We start from the raw sequence: 23,113 nt of genomic DNA on the forward strand, positions 1-23,113 counted from the left end.
TTTAGCTTTATGAAAATGATTACTCTAGTAACTGTTTTACCAAATTTAAAGACTAACTCATTTCAGTTGAAGCAGTAAAAGAATTATCAGCCTTCTTCCTGGAATGTGTAGTCATATTTACATTCAACAGGTGCCACACTGCATCTACAATCTTGTACCATTTTATCTGAGTTGAATCTATATTTTCTATATTTAATCTATATACATTTTTTAATTAAAATTGATCTAAAATCAAAATTCACAGCTGTGAATACACACTACAACATAGGTTTCTTCACAGCTGCAGGTTTCTCCCTATGAGGATACATGTTTACATTCAAAGCAGGTGAGGATGTGATGATGGTATCACTCAGCAAACCTGTCCAGCAGGTTTTGCAGTTTCTGTTCCTGTTTTATGACCTCTCCTGTTACATCTCTCTCTCTGTCATTCTTTGTCTCACCTGCTTCTCAGAAACGAGGTGAGCAGCAGGGCGTTGCAAGTCCTAGACCAGGTTTAAATAAAGGAGTGGCTTTTTCACCTTGTAATTCCCTGCTGTTTTTTTCCCTCTTTACCTGAAATCAGACGGACAGTCTCCCTTGTAAATCGTGCCAAATACCTGGCACAATTCAGGAAAACAAAATCGACTTAAATGTCTAGAAAGCATCCTTCTACGAACAAATTAATCTATACTTTCAATCACAGGTGGTAAATAATACCGGGTTCAATGGCCACAACAGATCATTTTGCTTACATCTGATGTATTATATACACAAAAAATGTAGCTTTGAATGTGAGCTCTTGTTGCAGGGAAATGGGACCATCTGGATGTAATCATCTGTATGTGGGCTTGCATTGAAAACAGTGAATGCGTTGCTTCTGAGAATGACTAAACATAAATTTTTTCTTGGATTTTTTTCAATATTCAACAGGCTAATTCATTGCTGTTCACTTCAAGGCTTGTATTACTTGTAATACTTAGTCTAGTTACTCCAGGCTTTGTTTGGGTGGCCTTGGAATATATTTATAACACATAAGACCCAAACCAATCTTATAAGAATTTTACAAGCTGCCACTGTATAGTAAAATGGCCTGTAAATGGCCTGTATTTGTATAGCGCTTTACTAGTCCCTAAGGACCCCAAAGCGCTTTACATATCCAGTCATCCACCCATTCACACACACATTCACACACTGGTGATGGCAAGCTACAGTGGGGCAAAAAAGTATTTAGTCAGCCACCGATTGTGCAAGTTCCCCCACTTAAAATGATGACAGAGGTCAGTAATTTGCACCAGAGGTACACTTCAACTGTGAGAGACAGAATGTGAAAAAAAATCCATGAATTCACATGGTAGGATTTGTAAAGAATTTATTCGTAAATTAGGGAGGAAAATAAGTATTTGGTCACCTCAAACAAGGAAAATCTCTGGCTCTCACAGACCTGTAACGTCTTCTGTAAGAAGCTTTTCTGTCCCCCACTCGTTACCTGTATGAATGGCACCTGTTTGAACTCCTCATCATCTGTATAAAAGACACCTGTCCACAGCCTCAAACAGTCAGACTCCAAACTCCGCCATGGCCAAGACCAAAGAGCTTTCGAAGGACACCAGGAAAAGTATTGTAGACCTGCACCAGACTGGGAAGAGTGAATCTACAATAGGCAAGCAGCTTGGTGTGAAAAAATCAACTGTGGGAGCAATCATCAGAAAATGGAAGACATACAAGACCACTGATAATCTCCCTCGATCTGGGGCTCCACGCAAGATCATCCCGTGGGGTCAAAATGATCATGAGAACGGTGAGCAAAGATCCCAGAACCACACGGGGGGACCTGGTGAATGACCTGCAGAGAGCTGGGACCAAAGTAACAAAGGTCACCATCAGTAACACACTACAACGGCAGGGAATCAAATCCCGCAGTGCCAGACGTGTTCCGCTGCTGAAGCCAGTGCATGTCCAGGCCCGTCTGAAGTTTGCCAGAGAGCACATGGATGATACAGCAGAGGATTGGGAGAATGTCATGTGGTCAGATGAAACCAAAGTAGAACTTTTTGGTATAAACTCAACTCGTCGTGTTTGGAGGAAGAAGAATACTGAGTTGCATCCCAAGAACACCATACCTACTGTGAAGCATGGGGGTGGAAACATCATGCTATGGGGCTGTTTTTCTGCCAAGGGGACAGGACGACTGATCCGTGTTAAGGACAGAATGAATGGGGCCATGTATCGTGAGATTTTGAGCCAAAACCTCCTTCCATCAGTGAGAACTTTCAAGATGAAACGAGGCTGGGTCTTCCAACATGACAATGATCCAAAACACACTGCCCGGGCAACAAAGGAGTGGCTCCGTAAGAAGCATTTGAAAGTCCTGGAGTGGCCTAGCCAGTCTCCAGACCTCCGAAACCAGTATGATAACATTACAGGAATGCTGATAGTATCGCAGTTTTAAAGCTTTGTAAAAGAGGTGCACTGGGCAGTGTTTTCATTAGACAAGAGACGAGAGACGAAACTTTATCCTTCCAAACAATGCAGGCAAAATCTGAGATTTTAGCACTGGTCCTGGGCGCCCTGGGCTTATGTGGGACAATAGTCACCACTTGTCTGCCCCATTGGAGGGTTTCTGCCTTCATCGGTGCCAACATCATCGTCATGGAGGAGCTCTTAGAGGGCTTGTGGATGAACTGCTACCGACAGGCTAACATCAACATCCAGTGCAAGGTGTATGACTCGCTGTTAATTCTCCCACCAGAGCTGCAGGCAGCGAGGGGGCTCATGTGTGTCTCCATAGTCCTGGCTTTCATCTCGTTGTTGCTCACAGGATTCGGGATCCAGAAGAGCAGCTGTTGTGGTGACAATTTAAAGAGTAAGAATATCACCTATGCATTAGGAGGGATTCTGTTTCTACTTTCCTTTTTGACCACACTCATCCCCGTAAGCTGGGTGGCCCATACTGTCATCAGTAACTTCTATAACCCAACAACGCTGGATGCTCAGAAGCGGGAGCTGGGATTGTCCCTCTTCATTGGCTGGGCCACTTCTGGTGTTTTGCTAATCACCGGGATCATTGTGCTGGTTAGGTACAGCAAACGCAGTGCAAAGGAAGATCAGCGCTACATTGAAGCATATCATATGGTGAAAAGGAATGAACAGAAGGCGGACAGTGTTGACTTTTCAAGAGCGAAATCTAGTTTTCATACAAATCAGGAATATGTGTAAATAACTGTACTGCAGTGTACTAATTGCATATTAGATGTCTCTCCGTATATTTATGAGCAACATGTGTTTTATTTGCAATGATATATTTAAATCAATATGTAACCATGTTCTATTGTACTATGCATTTGTCTTGTCTGCACTGTTTGGTTTACAGATGCAGCAAAAATATTCGGTTAATATGCTGTACACGAATAAACAACATTGCCTGTGTTTAAAGTAATATAATTTTTGGCAAATCTATATTATCACTGATCAACAATACACTGCTTGCAGTGGCTATCACCGATCAACTTCAATCTTAATGCAGCTCTTACTCCAATGACCCTGAGAATGTCATCACTGTTTTTAAGTACTTTTTTGGCTGCAAGTCTGTATTTTCTGTATTTATTTAAGTCATTTTTGTTGTGCTTAATGATGAATTTCTCATCTGAGACATGACAAATGCAACTGCTTCCCTGTCTTATTTCATTATATTTCATGATCTAATAATCCCGCCAACCAAGTGAACAGATAATTTATTAAAATCTTTAATTCAGTTTGTTTGTGTGATTCAATTCATAGAATTTCTACTTTTTTGTGGAAAGCAAATACTTGACCAACACTCCATTCAGGTATTTTTCTTGTACTAAAAACCTAAGGTGGAAAAGTGAAAACAGCCAATGAAGAAGTGCCTCATTTTCACATTTGACAGAACAGAAACTAAAATGTTTCTGTGGCTGCAACAAGGGAACGACCCTGTGTGATAATGACAAAAGGCCCTCCCTCTCAGGTTTCTTTGTGCGACACCTTTTCATCAGCTCGTCTTACGTGTAGAGAAGCAGTGCGTTTCACATCTGTGATCATCCACCCATCAGCTTTCTGTTTGTGAGATGGAGTCGTTTCCTACGCCCATTAGTGTAGTTGGATGCTACAGTTGTTATATTAGTTTTATTCATTTTTTCAACATTTATAGCAAGTCTTTTTTATCTGGCAAATCCTTTCAAATGATAAAACTGGCCACACATTGCATTAGTTAATTTTAAGTTAGCACATGTAATAGTACTGAGATATTACATCGTATGTTCACAATACATTTTCCCTATGCTAAATGTTCTCTAAAATTACGTCAAGTATTTCCGTGTAGTATTAAAAATATCTTACATACTTTTCATTAACTTTGACTTTTTTTGCTTGATTTTTTTTTTAAATATGATGTTGATTAAACCTTGATGTTACTGTGGTAACAAGATTTAGTGATTTTTAATAACTAAAAACTAACGACTGATCATTAGTACTGGAGGTATTCAAAACAAGCAGCACTCCTTTGTGTCTCGCCATTTATCTGATGGCTCTGAAGCAGCTTAACCAGTAAGGCTGCATTGCATCATTAGCATAGTTTTTGTGGGTGTATAAGTTCCTCAACTTGTTGTTGTTCTCAGATTTTTCTCTTCAGCTGTATAAGTGCACCAGAAGGTTGAGATTAAGCTTTCTGTGTTAACCAGAATGGCCACTTACACTGCTTACAGTGGCTACAGCAAGCCACCTCAATCTTATGTTGGCAGTTACTACGATGGGAAGCCGGCGCTGACAAATGGAGAGTACGGAGAGTATGGGGACTCTGTATATGAGGAAAAGAAGAAAATTGAAAAACGGAAGCAACAAAATGCTATCTGCTGTGAGGTAGTAGCTCTCATCATTGGCTTCATTGGACTAATTGGCGTTGCCGCTGTGACGGGCCTGCCGATGTGGAAGGTAACAGCCTTTATTCAGGAGAACATTATTGTCATGGAGACCCGCTGGGAGGGTTTGTGGATGAACTGCTACAGACAAGCCAACATCAGAATGCAATGTAAAGTGTACGATTCCCTGCTGTTTCTGCCTCCTGATCTCCAGGCTGCCAGGGGTCTGATGTGCAGCTCTGTGGCTCTGACCACCTTCGCCCTTATTGTTTCAGCAGTGGGGATGAAATGCACAAAAGTGGTGGACCACCGGGCTCGTACCAAGCATATTGTTCTTGTGGCTGGTGGCTGCCTGTTCCTCATGGGTTGCCTTACAACCATAATTCCCGTGTCCTGGACAGCCCATGTCATCATCCAAGATTTTTACAACCCTCTACTGATTGATGCCCAGCGTAGAGAGCTCGGGGAGGCCCTTTACATTGGCTGGGTGACTTCAGCGTTGCTTTTCAGTGCCGGAGTGATCCTGCTTTGCCGCCATGCTCCCCGCACCCAAGATCCAGATGAAAGGTTTCAATACAACCCCACAGGAAGCTTCTACCAACCCGCATACACCTACCAGCCAGCATATACCTACCAGCCTGCTTACTCTGCAGCCCCACCAGGATCTGTGATATACGCACCAAGTCAATACTAAAGATTTTTGGACTTTTTTTAAAATAAACTTGCCAAAATTTGGCACATTTGATGAGGAGAACTGATTAACTGTCGTTCACTTGAAACAACCAGATATTTCTTTACTTATCAAAGTGTACTGCAAATACTCCGAATCATTATGGACTTGAATGTGTTTCGATGCTGACAAACTGCTGGATTTCTATATTCCTTGTTTGGGTTTTTTTTTTTTAACCCTTTTGCTTAACTCACACTAAATTATATTCTAGCACAGTATGTGTAATCTATTACATCTGTTAATGTTACAACAATTGCATGTTGATATTGCGTTCTTTACAGTTTCTGACTTGCTCTCCAAGAACAAATTGTCAACTAGGCCCTTTTTTCAGATTGTAAACCAGTGATTTGTTTTCAACACTGTTATAAATTAAAATATTACATACAAGTTTTTTCAAAATGCTGGCCAAAATATCTGGCCAAATTTGTTTTTTTCCTAATAAAGTAAATGGCTTGTAAAAGAGAATCTTGTTATATTTTTTTCCCCAATGTCTAACACAACAGTACATAGCTGATCAAGAAGTTAAAGGTGCATTATAATGTAAGCAGTGTTTCAGTGCTGACAAATGATCTTAAATTTGTTGTAAATTTCCAAAACCTCCAACTGAAACTGCACTTTCTTCACTCACTAGTGAGCAAATGGAAATATATGTCATTTCTATTGTAGTGTGTGGAAATGTGCCTAAACTAGTAAAACCAGGCTGTTTACACAGATCCACCCACTGTACAAACCTACCAGGTGACTTTATTTCAACCAAACAGGAATTGGTTGCTTTTTTTTTTTTTTCCCCTGAGAGGAGAGTGACACAAGAGACCCAGACAAGAAATCCAGTACTGACAGTCATGCATGTGTAACATTTGAGACCCTTAAAGCAAACCAAAATATATAAGAATATTAAAAAAATATACAAACGCACACACGCACGTACAAATTGTTTCCTTTTCACGGTACTTCTAAAATGTACTTATCAAATGTATAAAAAAAAATGTTGAATATTTGTCATAATTTGCCATACTTTGTTCTTCCCCCCCGCCGTTCTACTACTACTCATATTCTGTTAAAACTACACATCTCTCATATCTTTCATACACACACAGAAGCAGACTTCCCCCGACCCCACTGTTTGTCTTGTCTGTTGTGCGCTCCTGTCTTTAACAGTGTGCTTTACAAAAATGGGGGACAAAGAGTTTTGTCCATTGCTGTTATTTTGTGTCTCCAGTTCCCCTACATGCCCATGTACCATGAGGCCCTCCACAATAGCAGTAAATGATTAAAAATAAAGATGAAGTAATAAACAGGAAGTGAATCAGAACTGATTTTTGATCTGTAACTATAACTGGTAATACATTAACAGAGTATGTTTACCAGTGATACATTTGACGATTCTGAACATGCCCCCATTGTTAAGAAACACCTCGTCGTTTTGTCTTCTTTTAAACCGAAGTCCAAGAATGTAAACTGAGACTTCTGAGTAAACAAAGGGGGAAGCTTAGAGCAGCTACTGGGTTGCTGTACAAAGAATTAAAGGCCCAAGGGATTCAGTTTCCTAGCAACATGTCACAATTCCCACTACCTCCCATTCTGGTGTTATGTCCACAGGGAGGAGGGTGTACAGGTAAACATGAATCTGCTCCTCCTCCATCGGGATGCAAAGCCACTCCACAGAGAAAACCTACTGCTTCCTACAGCAGTTACACTGTGTCCGCACACTATTGCTCTTCTGAGCTTGGATGAGTAAGTGAAGAACAGGATGGCAAACTCAGCACTGGAGATTGTGGGTCTTTTAGTATCCCTAATCGGGCTGATCGGGGCAGCAGCAACTACAGGAATGCCTATGTGGCGCGTCACAGCCTTCATTGGAGACAATATCATCGTGTTTGAGACTCTGTTTGAGGGCTTGTGGATGAATTGCTACCAACAGGCAAGCTTCAGGATGCAGTGTAAAGTGTACGACTCTCTCCTGGCCCTGACTCCTGACCTGCAGGCGGCAAGGGGGCTTATGTGCTGCTCTCTGGCACTGAGTGGTCTTGGTGTGCTGATCAGTCTGATAGGCATGCAGTGCACATCATGCATCCAAAACAATGATCAAGCTAAGCGGCTGGTTCTCATCATTGCTGGTAGCATGATCATATTGGGTTGCTTCTGTGTCCTCATCCCCGTCTCCTGGACGGGTCACGTCATCATCACTAACTTCTACAACCCCTTGCTGATCGATGCCCAGCGGAGAGAGCTTGGAGCAGCTCTCTACATTGGCTGGGTAACTTCGGCTTTCTTGTTTGCTGGAGGATGCATTTTTATTTGCTGTAATATACAGTCGGATGACAAAGATTCAGAGCGATACCTATACTCCAAGGCCTCAGACTATTCGGTCTACCCTCAACAGCCACTACAGCCTCTACAGCCTCAACAACTGATGACGCTTCCCCAACCACGATCTCAGCCAATGCTATCAAGATACCCATCGTCTGTCTACAGTTACCAGTCCAGATATCCCTCTGTACACAGTGCACACAGTGGGGTCGCGTTTCTGTAAACACTTATTTTTATTTTTGTTTTTTTAATTGATCAGAAACTGCATTTCAGGTTTAAGAGAAAATGTGTGTGAACCAATACACCATTTCTACTGCATTATGTGTATTAATTCAATTTGATACTAACAGCCTTATATTTTATACAAATGCTTAAAAAAAAGTGTACATTTATGCTGTATATAACAATTTAATTCAATCTTTAACCACTGAAAATTATTAAAAAGTTGACTTACTGTAAAACATGCACTTTGTTAATGGGACATGTCATCTCTGAAAAACAAGCGTAGTTGTAACTACATTTAACCCTCTCAGGCTCAAATTAAGTTTTTGTTGCTAATGCATAAAAGAATACCTGCAGTGGTACTTGTGAGTAAAAAAAAACTCATAAAATATGCATGTGGGGTAATCAGGTTGTTAGCTTTTAACTGTTGCAAATCTGCAACGCCTGCCTTGAGAGCGTTAAAGCTTTAGTCATTTCAAAAAATATTTCTTAACTGTGTCTGAGCTGTGCTGCTAAAAAAGAAAAGAAACAGCTCAAACTCATCTCTGTGGCACAAATAGTCTCTCATTGTCACATTGTCACATTCTGTTTCTTCTTTTTTTTTTTTGTTAATCGTTACTAATCAGTTTCAACTAGTATTCAAATCAAAAGTAATAACTAAATGATGGCAGGTGTAGAAGTAGTACAAGAAAAGACCAACAAACACATAACGCTTCATGTGTGAAATGAAAAGAAGAAACAGTTTTCATTTTTCATTATGAGAATTTCACTGGAAAGTAAATGCATCTATCTAAAATACCTCCCAAACTAGGACGTTTATGGCGTTTATGGTGTTTGCTTAACCAAAAAAATCCTGAATCTGTTTAAGTTGGCCGGGTAAAGAGGAAATAGTTACATAAAAACAAGATACTGGGTTAAGGCTACTTGCTTAAGGTGTGGCAGCATAGCCAGATAGTTACAAAGAAAGCATTGAGACAACGGCATAATCATATGATCCAAATTTGCAAGTCACTTTGAATAGAAAACCAAGCAGACTGTGTTAAACATTTCTGTCTCTGTTCAATAGAATACGACTTCTTAATCGAACAGGTCGCTTAATTTCAGTTTTAGTAAGTTCAAATGTAAACTGTACAACTTGAACTTCAAAATAAAACAGTAATGTCACTGCTGTTGGGTAACGCAAATACTTGTGACGTAAGGACAATGTAGTGTTTATTGTTGCTTGAGGTTTCACGCAATAATTTCTGAAGCCATAATGAATACATGTTGACAAGTTCTGTACATAATTTAAACTTAGACATCTAAACTGTAACTATCTAGAACAAACTGTATTTGGCCTGTGTTATGTGAGATCCCCCTCATTTCACTATCCTCTAAGGTCATCTCTGCTCCCCTGTGGACAATATAAGAACTACATGCGCTGTACTAAACTGTACCACATATTAATGTTTGCTTCTGGGTTGTACCACATCTAAAGAGTAAGAAAACATGGCAAATAATTAAAATTAAAATAAAAAAAAAATAGTGCTTGGTGTTGTCTTGTTTTGTGTGTACAGTGTTGGAGAAAGTAATGACTGAGCCCTATCATCTGAGAACCATAAACACAAAATAAGCAGACCTCCTGCTACCCTCATCCCTCTAAACCAATCAGGTGAATGCAGGGCCTCTTACCCATAACAAACTGTCTCGTACAGCAAGCAACTGTTGTGGATGAGAGCCATTCTAATTCTGGATTTAACCACAACTGGAGTTTTGGAGATTTAACCATGATTCAAGGTGCTTCAGAGCTAGCTGCAATATGCGTGGGCTTGGTTGGCTTGATCGGTGCCTCGGCTACCACGGGGTTGCCCATGTGGAAGGTGACCGCGTTCATCGGAGAAAACATAATTGTGATGGAAACCCGCTGGGAAGGCCTATGGATGAACTGCTACAGACAAGCCAACATCAGAATGCAATGTAAGGTTTATGACTCCCTGCTGTATCTGCCCCCTGAATTACAGGCTGCCAGGGGTCTGATGTGCTCTGCTGTGGCCTTGTCAGCGGTGGGGCTTCTTGTGGCTCTGGCAGGAATGCGATGTGTGTCCTGTATTCGGGGTAATGATTGGGCTAAGACCATTATATTGATGGTTGCAGGGGTTATGCAGTTCATGGCGTGCATCTGTGTCTTTATCCCAGTGTCGTGGACAGGTCATGTTATCATTACAGATTTTTACAATCCTTTGCTGATTGATGCCCAGAGAAGAGAGCTAGGAGAGGCTCTTTACATTGGATGGGTGACAGGTGCTGTGCTTTTCGCCTCATCCCTGTTGTTTGTCTGCCGCCGTTTGCCCAAAGGCAAAAGCTCGTTTGATATGTATCACCCACCAAACTTACTTAGTTATAAGCCAACGCCCAATAGGCCAGCTCTGATGAATTATCATCCCCTGTCCAGCCTTCGATCGACTGGTTCCGTTGGACAAAACGCTGCAATGCCACTGCAAACTGTCATTCCAGTAAGGACAAATAATGGAACAGTATTAAACCCACCTGTTGTCTATAATCTGACTCCTCAGGAAAACGCATCACTGCTATATCAAGGCAGTATGTCTCATCACCCCTCAGTGCAGAGCTCTAACCACAGTGGAAACTTGTATGCTCCAGAGAACTCCTTATACATGAGTCAGAACACCATACCATATTCACTCACTTATGTTCCCACCACGTCCTACCAGTCCAGCTTCCATCCAGTTCCACAGACTCCTATTTTCATAACATATAAAGAATCAAGAGCTCAATCAGTGCCTTACAGTGAGATGAGAGGTGGTGTATACATATAAGGAAAAATCCACAACTGAGTTTAATCCTAATGCATATACTGAATAATACTGAACGGTGTGTTTAAAGTTTTTGTACTGTTAATAACTGTTTTAAATGTTTTGCACTGTGGAAAAAATGTCTGCTTTTATCAAATGGGACACAACCATTGTTATTAGTATACACAAAGATGAGCCTTTGTAAACCATTTAACCTCTGTAGAAATCACCAGGATGGAAAGTTATAGCTTAATGTTTTGCAACCTTTTGCAGCCATTTGTTCAAAAACCTCTAGAATTGTTATCGTTATCACGATGTCTCAGTGTGTGTTTTGCTATCATGATGTGTTTTCCACCAGCCAGATGTATAAATAACTTGTTATTATTATTGCTTGCCTGTAATTTCGATTAGCAATGATCATTAAAACCACATTTTAATTTACAAATGTTAGTAGCTGGCAGGTGTTTTTTGTTTGTTTGTTTTTTTAATGCAACACTTCACTCTGTAGGTGTGTATAAACTGTTTATATTTCCCAGAGGGAAAACCTTTTTTTTCCAGAGATAGCAGTGAGGGTAGATTAAGGGTATATGCTCTGTGAGGTCCCAGAAGCCCGTTGAATTCTTCTTTCTGCATTTTGAGCAAGTTTGATTATGGAAGACATATTTTATGGTAAAAAAAAAAAAAGCAAATGTTCCTAGAAAAGTAATGATGAAATTTCTTGTTTTAAAGCTCTACTAAACTAAACTACTTAACTAAAAACTCAAACCACATTAAAATCTAAAACAATGAAAAATTAAAGTTGCTAAAAATGAATTTGACATGCATATTATATATATATTTTTTAAAATATTTTAGATATGTAACAAAAGATTGTTTGAAACTAAAGACAAGTGTGGTTCACACAAATTTGTGAACCGCACATTGGACTTATTTGAGAAATCAGAAATTAATCGAGCATAACAGTCAACCACTAAAACAAGCAAGCAAATAATTTGCATTTCTAAACATTCTAATAATAAAATGTGTTTTATTATCATTATTTACTTTTTTGTAAATCAGTGAATTTTAAAATTTAGCGATAAAACAAAAATAGTTATATTTTAGCTTTAAAATACGATCTTAATTAAAAACCTTCCACACAGTGGTGGATTAACCATTACAGAAACATAAGAAATGATTTTGTTAATCACCAGCACTATTAATTTAGGGCGTCTTTGGCATAAATCTTGCATTAGGTGGTGGACTAATAAATGTGTTAAACTGTGTACTGTATATACTTATATATTTTATGAATACATGCTGGCAATTAAAATCTCTTCACAATGCAAATCTTCAAAACAAATTTTCTATACTGACATCATATCACCACTAGATGACACCAGAGATCTTTCCAGTGCAGTTTTTTAAGTTGGCGAGCTCCAGATAAAGAAGAGACACATATTATGAAGCTAAATATCATAATATAGGAATAAATTGGGGGGGGAGGGAGCACCAGGATTAAGCTTAAAGCAAAGCAAAAACTATCCATGGTCAAGCAACAGTATCTTTTTGTTCTCCATTCACATGTTCAGCCACAACAAGAGATTTTTTTTGATCATCAGTTTTGGAAGTCTCATGTTAAAATATGTCCATAACATGTATGCTGTTGGATGTACGTAAACTATTTTATTTGACATTGTCATAAATTCATTACATTTTACTTACTAGAAAATGAATTTTAAAGAGTACTTTACAGTTGAGGATATTGAGCTTTTACTTTGTGAGTGGGAAAAAAAAAACAGCTTAAATATCACTCTCTAATTTAGCCAATTTACTGATAATCAAAAATATAGTAATTACACTAATCTCAAGAAACCCATCAGACATTCTTGGTTCAGAATGGCCACTTCAAATCTCAAGCCACTCTTCCTCAAGGAATAAAGCAAAGAGTATCAAGGTAACCTGAACACATTTTATTTAACTACAAGACCGCGGCAGTTGAACGGTTTGAGGTAGTTAATCTTCAAGGGAGCGTCAACGACCAGTATGGAGATTAGATTTGCGTTTCCATCAGGACTGGACCAAAGATTTAATCATTCCTCGGTGTACCAAAGCAGAGATCTTGTCGAGGTCGAATGTTGCCAGATTTGAAGTTAATCTTCAGGACGTATCCATGTTTGCGGATCAGCGGCTTGGCAGTGCCCTCAGTTGAGCGCCTGTATGGGAAGGATCTTCAACTGTGTCGAGTGAGCCGATGACACAGTGAGCGACAGCGGAAACGAGGCGAATTTGATTTCAGAATTAAAGCACTGAAATAAAAGGTGTTTCGGACAGAGGATGCCAAATGAGTCATCAACATATTTATGTGATTAAAGCCTCGGGAAAATAAAAACACACTTTGCTCAGTATAAAAATGAGGGACATTCATGGCTATGTATTTTATTGGGGGAAAAAATGTATGTATGTGTTACATTATTATTTGATTTCTATTCTTTGTTAAATTAAATAAAAGAATGTTGTTCATCTTCTGTATGGTTCCAAATTGATTTCCATTTCATCTTTTATTGTGAAATTTGTAAGCAGAAGCTGTTTCCCGTTGCTGCTTACTTGACAACAGGAGCCCAGTGCGGTCCTCCTCCTCAGTTGCAGCCTACAATTCAAGTGTGCACCGGGAAAAACATGATAAGAAGGCTATCTGGACAGTGAATATGGGAAACAAAACCTTACAGGCATACAAAGGATCCTAGAATGGAAAAATCTGATCAAATCTTTTGATCAGTGACAACTTCAAGTGGAGTGTGTGGTTGTGTTGTTTCTTTTTCTCACCACAATGTGTGAGGGATGGATATGGGTCGGATGCCAGTTTATTTTCGTTACGGATACAAGGACTGGCAGGTTATCAGCATGAATTACTAAGGGGAAAAAAGAAAAATAAATTTGCCATAAATGTTAAATTCAGCTCTGGAGGAATGACCATGGTGAAAAGGAAGGGACTGTTATTTTCGCTGCTGTACTTTATGGCAGAGTTTTGGCTCACTTCGCAGCAAGTCCTGAGAATTGGTAAGTGGTAAAAGTGTCCATGTCATAAATATTTATATAATAACTGTTAACATGTTGGCTGCCACTGTGCTCGTCAGCTTTTTCCATCGCTGACCCAGTTATTATGCAGTCTGGGTTGCATCTCATTTCCCACTGGGGTAAAAAAATATTATGTATCAAGGATTTCAAGCTGAAAAATTGGCAATACTTTCTGTGCAACACTGATTGGAATTGTTAAAATGTATTTTCCCTATAGAATGGCACCTAAATAATTAAATGAATACATAAAATATATAAATACAGTTTTGTGGTTTCTCGTAATGCAAGGCATTCTTAATCTCTCTCAGTGCGAGTGCAGCATGTTGTTTCATTTCTTTTAAAAGAACAAAGAAGGCAAATTCAATTACGGCCAAGATTTGTGAAATGATGTCTGTTCATTGCAAATGTACATCTCAGTTACTGTAGTTGAATCGCTTTTGAATCCTGATACCCTCGACCACAAGTTAAATACCATAGAGCCAAACGAGATCGAGGCACATCACATATGTTGTTTTTAGGAGCAAATTTTGAATGTGCAGTTGTTGTTGCGTCTTGCCATCATGTAACTGTCGCTCACTAAGTTGCCTAGCATGCACTGAGTACAAAGCATTGTCAAAAAAAAAAAAAAAAAGACATATTCAACTTTATTCACCTGTTGTGATGTTTGTGCAATAACCTTATAATTTTTATTACTGTATTTTTTTTTTCTTACTCCAAGAGAGGGTACTGCGGACCGAGCTGTAGGTTATTCAAATGAAATTTTTTATTTTTTTTTAAATCAAAATTGTGTTAATCCACTTTGGTTGACCAATGGCAGAGTCTCTCTTTCTCTCTCTTTTCCTTCCATGTTGACAGCAAAGAACAGGAGGAGAGACGGGTGATTAAGTTGGCCTACTGCTACATCTGAAAGCATATACTGTTGGCATAATGTTCTCCTTGGCACACAGCACTGTGAAATTGATACATCACTAAAGAATAAAGAGTATATTTGGCTGCTCCCTACCCTTTCATACTCAAAGGTTTTTTAAGCTTTGTGTGCACTGATGGCCAGTGACATCTGTAAATGTGGATCTGAGTCCAAAGCTGTCTGTTAAGCCTTTGAGGGTTGACAAGAAGAATAATTTCAATTTCCCTCTGTGCCTGTAATTAAACAAACAGAGCTCTTGCTTCAGTATCCCCCCTTTGATCTCTGATGTAACTTTGGAACAATGAGCCGGTGTTTGCTGCAAATTAATACTTTCGGGCTCTTTGCTCTTCTCCCATTGGTTATTCACATGGGTTAGAAGATTGCATCACAAAAATGGCTTTTAAAATTTAGCCCTAAGGACGCGTCGTTTTACTTAATGCCTGCAGCAACTCTGAATTTGAATATATATTCAAATTTTTAAAAGAATATAATAAACGTGGTGTTGCATAACTTTAAAAGGCTAAGAAGTCGGTGTGACTTCCTGGTTTCAACAGTCCCGATCTGTGCTCTATATTGTTAATCTCTCAATCATCTATCACTCTCAAAGGCCGCCTAATCTTTGTCATTCTCTTCATGACCCACACACATCATAATCCCTCCCATATGGTGTGTGGCTTGGCTCAATTAACATTTCTCCGTCTTGGCTAGCGTCTGCATCAGATTGTGACAGGCTCCCACTTTTTTCACTGGGACTGGTAATAATGGTAAATCTTGTGCTCCAAGCCCTTAAACAACTAACTCTAATCTTCTTTATGCATTAAGTCTCTTCCCCAAATATGGTACTTAGGCAGTGACCAAATCTCATCACTGGGGAGAGCACAGAATCAACACAGAATTAACAGATGTAGCTGGGCCTTCTGTTTACTTTCCCTTTTGTTAAATTTCTTTTTCTCCTCTTGCTTGCATACTTAATGATTACTTTCTGATACATTATGTTTCATTTGTGTATTTATAGCTCAGTCCATATAATGAGAAATGTGGCACCAGCTCAGATCAACAACTGAATTATAATTTGATGAAGTATATATATTCCAGTATACAGTTTTTAAATCTGGTAGAGTATTACTCTGGCTGTATTAATATAGAAGATTACTTATATGTTTATTCATTTTGAATGTTTCCTAGTGAATCGCAAGGATCTTTCACATAAACAGAGAGACCTCAGTGCTCTACATCAAACAAACATAGTAGGCTGTGAGGACCTTCTCATTCATTCACAGTCTGGCATAGCTCCAGGTTGGAGTGGTGCTGGTGGTGTTGTTGGGGTGGGGGCGGGAGGTCTCTTTGGGAACTGGCCCAGGATGGGGAGAAGGAAGAAAGCACAACACTACGTCATTGTGTTCCTCTGCCTTAAAAGACTCTCCTTCATGTGATTATTGCACGGTCACAAAAAAAAATAATACAAAAAGTGGATTAAAATAATTATTTGAAGGACACTGTCTCAATGTCAGCGGGTTTCTGGATTAAAATCAAGTCCATCCTGTTGCCAGAACCTGAACCCGGTTATTTTTCTTGCTGTCTGCACTGAAGTGAGGAAGCCTATAATAAGGATCAGCCTAAAGGTTTCCGCCTGCAGCATAAGCAGAATCTTTTGTTTTTGTGACCTCCTAGCATACATTACCCCAAACCATTGTCTGGCCTATTAAGGATGAGACGGAAGCTCAGTGATCCTGAAAATTATATCATACACAAATTAATGGTAACTATTCATAGGTTGTTTCTTTTTTTAACTCTCAGGACTCACATTTGAAAGCTTCCCTACTGGATATTCACAATTTTGGGAGGAAAATATTTCTAGTGATTTCTGCTCTATCGTTTAATCTTTATAAAAGTATAAATGATCCTTTCTTGTCCCTTCATCTGTTAACCTGTTGAGAGGGAGCACTGATTCATGCGTCATCTGCAAACAAACACTTATTTGTCTTCCAATTTATCAGTATTATATTTGAGAACTGACTGTCATGACTGGTTTGAAGTTATGAAATGTAGATATTCAAAATACTATAAAGATACACTGAGCCAAACAAACACACAGCATCGTCTAAAGGCTTGTATATGTCTGCTGCAAAAGCGAAAAGATCAATTTCATAAAAGATACACATTTATTAGCCACATATCTTGATCTCTAACCATTTTAACATAAAATTAGTAGTTAATGGAAAATATGTATATCACTGTTGCTGTGTGTTAAAGGGTACATGTTTTTATAAAACACAAACTCGAACATCAGTGTCTATATCAGCTGGACTCCAATTTGATGCTCTGTTTGGATCTGAGGCTGTGGTAAAGATTTTCCACCAAACAAAGGAACAGATGCGTCATTGTCTATTGCACTGACAAGCATTCAAAGCTTTTCTGATTTCCACATCTTTCAGACGATTCCTGGACTATATGTGCAACTTTAATAATGTCTTCCTAAAGAGACAAAAGAAGCACTGAATCTTCACTTGACGCCAGCTGTTAGAGCCTTGGACGAAGCAAACTTCAATTATTTTCTGGTGATATACACAGAGTGTTTTTGTGAGATCTTAATTAAAAAGCCTGGACTGAATTTTCAATCATATATATATACTTTAGCTAATTTAAAACCATTTCCCCCTCCCCCCCAAAAAATACCCTGAGATCTGCTCTTCACTTCAGTTGTCTGGATGGTTGATGGTGGGTTAGCCTTGTTTAGAGACACCCTGCTTGCCAACTACTCGCAGTTAGACTTGTAGTCAAGACCGCCTAAACCAAGACCAAGACAATACCAAGACCAGAGGGTATTGACACCAAGACCAAGACAAAGTCGAGACGAGACCAAGACTGAGACGAGACAAAAAGGTCTTTAAACTGCAGCCAGATGCTGCTTCGTTTACGAGTGTCAGGCATATTTTTGTGTTTTTGCGATGCACTCGCACAGCCCTCTTCACCACTGTCTACTGTCTCACTCACTTACTGAGAGGACAGGCTCACGCTCCACTTGACTGTCACGTCTCTCACCCTCTCTGTTTTTCACATAATGATATTATCCTATATCCTCGCATGTGATTGGCCACAATATGGAAGGATTGGAGCATAGCTGAGCCACTGTGTGAGAGCTGAGCAGCGAAAGGAAATTAAGTGAGGAGACGGCTCTCGCTCAATGGGAGTCGACTCTTCTGATTCACTACAAAGCACTCTCTAAGCACGGCTCTTAGAGCTGATGCTTTCGCGCATGACACATTATCGAAGGTTACGTTGTGTGTCATGGATACTGTTGACTCCAAATCTCTCTACTACTATGTCGATCTGAGACAGCAAGACCGAGACAGCGAGACCAAGACAAGACCAAGACCTCGTAAAAGTGGTCTCGACACATCCAACTCTACTCGCAGTAATGGTGAAATTTGAAAAAGTGCAACACAAACCAGAAATGGAGTTTCATTTATATTAAAAGTTTAATAATTTACCTAGTTATCGCTAAGTCCTTTTACTTTGAAGGCAAAAAGTCAGCCTTTTTCCACTGAATCACTACTTCATGGTGAGCAGTTAGCATCTTCCTTACGAACTATGACAAGGGTCATCTGCCAAAACAGTCAGAAATAGGTGTTTCAGTGCAGCCCTGCCACCTCTTTGTGACCAATTTCACCTTGACAGCCAGCAACCACTTGCCAACTGGTTGGGGAATACATATTTTTCCCTGGTGACTCATGGTTGCCAGAGGATCGCAGACTAGTTTCTAGGCCTGTGGTACTGAGCTAATAGAAAGATGGGAATTTTCCTGCAAAGTGAAACTACCTTAGGTAAGCTGGTGATAGTTTATATTTTTTACTAGTTATCTAATGACACTGACTACTGACAGTCACCAGCCTTCCTCAAATCAGGTTCTTTCTCAGGAAATCAAGTAAGTTGTTGCACTTTAAACAAATTTTAAGGCATTATTTCAAGGTGAAATGAAGGGAAAGTAAACTAGTTTGATTTCCCTGCTCCCAAGCTTCAGAGAGGAAATTAATAAGCTTTATTATGTTGGCAATAAAGATTTCATGGCTACAGCTCATCTTTAAAAAATTGATAGCTTTATCAGTAAGTCAAATATAAGTCGAGCTCCTAATAGGTTTGTTTTTATTTGGCAGCTTTTAACATATCGGTGAAGCTACATTAATTTTTCATAGTCTTTGAGTCTTAAAAAGACATTTTGTATTATACTGTTAGGTGCAAATGTCATTACATTTTGAGCTCTTAGATCTGAATGGAAAAGTGATTATGTATAAAATTAGACGCCAACTGCAAATCATATAAATCATAAAATCTTAAGAGCAGCAGCTATTTTTAACTCCCTCAGAAAGTGGATGATCCATTTTCACAGCCTTGTTAAAGAATGAAAAACAAAATCTCTGTCACTGAGGATGATGACGATGATGTTGTGATGCTGCTGAATCCTTAATAAAGCCCGTGACATTTGCTGCAGCCTCTGCACTTTAAGCAAACAAACCTCAGGATCCAGCTGGTGCGTACTCGTGTGCATTTCCTATTCTATTACCTTAAAAAAAACACCTTAAAAGGAAAAGAGGCACCAAAGACAGTGAAATAGAATCTACTTCCTCTCAAATTTATAAACTGACTGATGTATCTTTTATATTTCAGTCGAGTGAATTAAGGACTTTAACAGGTCCCAGCAGCTGCTCACTGAGGCTTGGTAACCATAATTAGGATTGGCACTTTCAAGCATGCTTTTAGTGACCAGGGAGTCCAGACAAGGCTCTCTCAGTTTGGGGTTTGAGGCTATGCAACACCAAAGAAAAAGGTCATTCACAATCAAGGTCTCAGGGGGAGCTTTTTAAAGGCCTTTTCTACTTCCAAATCAATCACAATTTCACAGGAAATTCTTCAAAGACTGAGAGTGCAGTGACCTATTGCCATCTGTAGCCTCAGTGTTGAAGCGGGGTCATGCGCAAACACTTGCACCATCTAAATGGGATCTATAATTTGTGATGATTGTTAATATAATGCCTGATTAACATTTCTGAAAAAGGCAGAGCTTTCAAAAATGCATTATTGTAGTCTTTGTTTTGTTAGTTAAAAATATGTCAAAGTTGAAAGCAACTTGCTTACCCACAGCATTCAGCACTGGACCCAAGTCTGTTGACACTTGTGAAGTGCAATGCAATAGGAACAAACATTTAACCCTGAATATATTAGATGAGAAATCCTATCACTGAAGGCCCAGATGTTAAATTATTTACATTTGAAAGGCTTCAGTGAATCGAATGAGCAGGGGAATTTTCGGCAGGCATAAGCACACTGAATCTCACACGCGCCTGTCTGCACGCAGGTAGCAACAATCCAGTATTTTTTTCTGGCTTTAATCCCAATAGTTTTTAAGCTGCGTTTTATGTAACAAATGTAAAAGACTGTGCATGTGCCTGGCTGGAGTCATATATGTCTTTATTGCCAGCTGTGGCATGCTAGACCCGCCATCTTTCTGGAGCAGCATGATGGATTAAGACTTGGATGTTTTTCAGTATGATCTTCTCAACTCTGAAATAACCCCCCCTTCTCCCCTCCCTCCTCCTCCTCCTCCTCTGTGGCACTGGCACAAACACCAACTGTGGCTAAAAGTGACTGAATTTACCTTTAAAGCCACTTAAATCTCAGTTTAAAGGTGATGACCAGTGCTACATAAGAACAAGTACCGTCGGACTGTACAGAGACGTGGTGCCTCTCAAAAAGCATATTAATCGAAATTAATAATTTAAATAATTGATTAAATGAGAACTTCTGTGCTAAGTGTATCTTTATAGTATTTTGAATATCATATATATTAATATCATATTTGATAACTACTTCTAATACATTTTAAATAACTTCTCCCCCTTTTTCATGCTTGTAAAATGTGAGGACTTTGCTCTTCACCATTACTGTAAACTGACAATAATCATTTTGTTTTTGTTACCTTGGGCTCCTAAATATTGTTACAAAGTTGTACATGTAATATTAAAAACTAGAAAAGAATTTACAAAATGCCCGATAAGCCTAATTTACATCTAAAAATTGTCCTCTTGACTATGAGGGACATTTACTAATAGTAAATGAAACATGTTTAGTCTTATGATATCAAGGTTTTACACGTAAACAGTGTTATGTTTGCAGCAACTACAGTTAGCTTCTGGGAATATTCCTTCTGTTAAAGTGTTTCATGCAGCGACAATGATGAAGCTGTCCATGTCATTTCCACAAACTGCATTTTATATTAAAATCTGAGCTTAATTCTGTTCCTCATTTCTTTATTTTATCTTAATATACTTCTCATTTTATGTTATGTATCATATTAAAGTATATCTGTAACTGCTGTGTGAAAGGAACCTACTTTCACTGCACAGTACAAACCCACTGTGGTTATTTACACGTGCATATGACAATAAAATAGCTTGTACTTGTACTTAATTAGCCCAAAGTTGTCAAAAAAATTTCTAGCACCAGAAAAGCATTTCACAGTACTTACAAAACAACAGATGCAGGGAAACTCTGAGGAAACATCTTCATTACTGCATCTTCAAGTAGTTAAACGCAGATGCAAACGGATGATAACTAAAGTCATGTTACTTGAAATAAAGAAATTTATAGACACTAAAAGTGTCTATAAAGTGCTAAAGTTTAGCTTTTCAGAGCACGGGTGCTTTGGCACCTTTAACCCTTTCACAGTAAGTCACCTCACATCTTTTGGCTTCAATAACTGATCTGTAAATCACAAGCTGGTGACTTTATATGTTAGGTATGATGACTGTTTCCAGTAGCAGTAAGTTGCAAAGGAGACAAAACTACAAAACAAGATTAATAAGTATGAATGTCTTTTGATTTGGAAAGGGGTTTTTCCCCCTAATTGAAAAATGTGTAAATGCATAAGAGAATAAGGGATGGCTGAAATGTTTCCCCTGATTATATGTGCTAAATGTTTAATCTGTTATCCTTTATGTGAAAATTAACTGAACAAATGCCAAAGCTTTCATAAAAGTTATTGTGACAGCTTGTGAAATTCAGGCTCTGTAACAGGCTGAAGCCAGGAGAGTTCAACTTTTAATTTGAATAATATTAAATCCTGTCATCTCAACTGGGTCCCTTAGCAGCATTATGTGACAGAAGTACAAACGAAATGGGGCCGTATTATGCAACTATTACAATTCAGCTGTGGTAACCTTCAATCTTTAAAAAGACACTACGTGAATATCTATACTTTTAACTATGTAAAGCACTTTGTGCTACATTTTCTCTGTATGAAAAGTGCTTTATAAATAAAGATTGATTGATTGATTGATTGATACCGAGAGAAGCCAATTGATCGATAATTTTTCTGCTAGCGCTTTGATGTGAGCTGGGTAAAACTCCTTCCACTTTTTTCTTCTTGCAGGGGGCATCTTTGAGACTCTTGAAAATGAGCCCATTAGTGTTGAAGAACTGGCCTTTAAATTTGCCGTAACTAACATAAACAGGAACCGGACCTTAATGCCAAACACCACGCTGACCTATGACATCCAGAGAATAAACTTATTCGACAGTTTTGAGGCTTCAAGAAGAGGTAAAGATCTTGTCATTTAATTTTGAAACCCCACTTGAGAATCAGTAAGAGATTTTTGTTGAGATTTTATTTTCTTCCCACTTTCTGTTTGATTACTTCAGCCTGTGACCAGTTGGCGCTGGGCGTCGGTGCTGTTTTTGGACCCTCTCACAGCTCATCGGTCAGCGCAGTCCAGTCTATCTGTAATGCCCTGGAAGTCCCTCACATCCAGACACGCTGGAAACACCCATCAGTGGACAACAAAGACAGCTTCTACATTAACCTCTATCCTGAATATGCCTCTATAAGCAGAGCTGTGTTGGACATAGTGCAATTCTACAAGTGGAAGACGGTTACTGTGGTCTATGAGGATGCAACTGGTAAGTTGAGATGGGAATGAATGATACAACATAAGATCTGGAGGGAAACACAGACTTCACTATCATACTGAAGGGCCGTTAGTGATTTAACACAGCAGGAAGAACATAAACTTTACTTTTAAAGTATAAAAATGTGGCAACTGTTTGTCATATTTATAAAGTGCCCTTGAAATAAGAACTACAACTCCTGCAAGTCTTTGCCTTAGCAACCCTGTTAAATTACCTTGAAGCTATTTATAGATGAGTCAATGTGCCCTGCACGTGCTCTAAAACTTTTAAAGAACAGAAG

The 23,113-nt window shown here is 39.0% G+C and overlaps 5 protein-coding genes across 5 annotated transcripts in view; all 5 read left to right on the forward strand.

Annotated features, from left to right (window-relative positions):
- Nucleotides 1-2,436: 2,436 nt before the first annotated feature.
- LOC146694431 (claudin-17-like) lies at nt 2,437-3,731 on the forward strand. The gene has a single exon (XM_085430599.1). The coding sequence runs from the start codon at nt 2,506-2,508 to the stop codon at nt 3,193-3,195; it is 690 nt and encodes a 229-aa protein (XP_085286725.1). The 5' UTR covers nt 2,437-2,505; the 3' UTR covers nt 3,196-3,731.
- An 865-nt stretch (nt 3,732-4,596) lies between these two features.
- cldn8.2 (claudin 8.2) lies at nt 4,597-6,048 on the forward strand. The gene has a single exon (XM_085430602.1). It carries the CDS (start codon nt 4,678-4,680, stop codon nt 5,545-5,547), a length of 870 nt encoding a protein of 289 aa, XP_085286728.1. The 5' UTR covers nt 4,597-4,677; the 3' UTR covers nt 5,548-6,048.
- Nucleotides 6,049-7,209: 1,161 nt separating this feature from the next.
- Nucleotides 7,210-9,642, forward strand: cldn8.1 (claudin 8.1). The gene has a single exon (XM_085430603.1). The coding sequence runs from the start codon at nt 7,334-7,336 to the stop codon at nt 8,114-8,116; it is 783 nt and encodes a 260-aa protein (XP_085286729.1). The 5' UTR covers nt 7,210-7,333; the 3' UTR covers nt 8,117-9,642.
- Nucleotides 9,643-9,841: 199 nt separating this feature from the next.
- On the forward strand, nt 9,842-11,359 carry LOC146694434 (claudin-8-like). Its single transcript, XM_085478879.1, has one exon. The coding sequence runs from the start codon at nt 9,882-9,884 to the stop codon at nt 10,929-10,931; it is 1,050 nt and encodes a 349-aa protein (XP_085335005.1). The 5' UTR covers nt 9,842-9,881; the 3' UTR covers nt 10,932-11,359.
- A 2,423-nt stretch (nt 11,360-13,782) lies between these two features.
- LOC146694435 (glutamate receptor ionotropic, kainate 1) overlaps nt 13,783-23,113 on the forward strand; it is a 28,241-nt gene continuing 18,910 nt past the window's right edge. Inside the window, exons 1-3 of the mRNA XM_085430604.1 lie at nt 13,783-13,946; nt 22,298-22,465; nt 22,567-22,824. Coding sequence (XP_085286730.1) covers nt 13,856-13,946; nt 22,298-22,465; nt 22,567-22,824 — 517 coding nt within the window. The 5' untranslated portion in view covers nt 13,783-13,855. The remainder of the gene's footprint in view (nt 13,947-22,297; nt 22,466-22,566; nt 22,825-23,113) is intronic.

The sequence above is a fragment of the Copadichromis virginalis genome, linkage group LG14 (assembly GCF_057382275.1).
Source record: "Copadichromis virginalis isolate Kocher_CV1m ecotype Utaka linkage group LG14, C_Virginalis_male_GT1.1, whole genome shotgun sequence".
NCBI classification, from domain to species: Eukaryota; Metazoa; Chordata; class Actinopteri; order Cichliformes; family Cichlidae; genus Copadichromis; species Copadichromis virginalis.

Coding starts and splice junctions, on each gene's coding strand:
- LOC146694431 (XM_085430599.1), top strand. CDS start 2,506: ATGCAGGCAAAATCTGAGATTTTAGCACTGGTCCTGGGCGCCCTGGGC.
- cldn8.2 (XM_085430602.1), top strand. CDS start 4,678: ATGGCCACTTACACTGCTTACAGTGGCTACAGCAAGCCACCTCAATCT.
- cldn8.1 (XM_085430603.1), top strand. CDS start 7,334: ATGGCAAACTCAGCACTGGAGATTGTGGGTCTTTTAGTATCCCTAATC.
- LOC146694434 (XM_085478879.1), top strand. CDS start 9,882: ATGATTCAAGGTGCTTCAGAGCTAGCTGCAATATGCGTGGGCTTGGTT.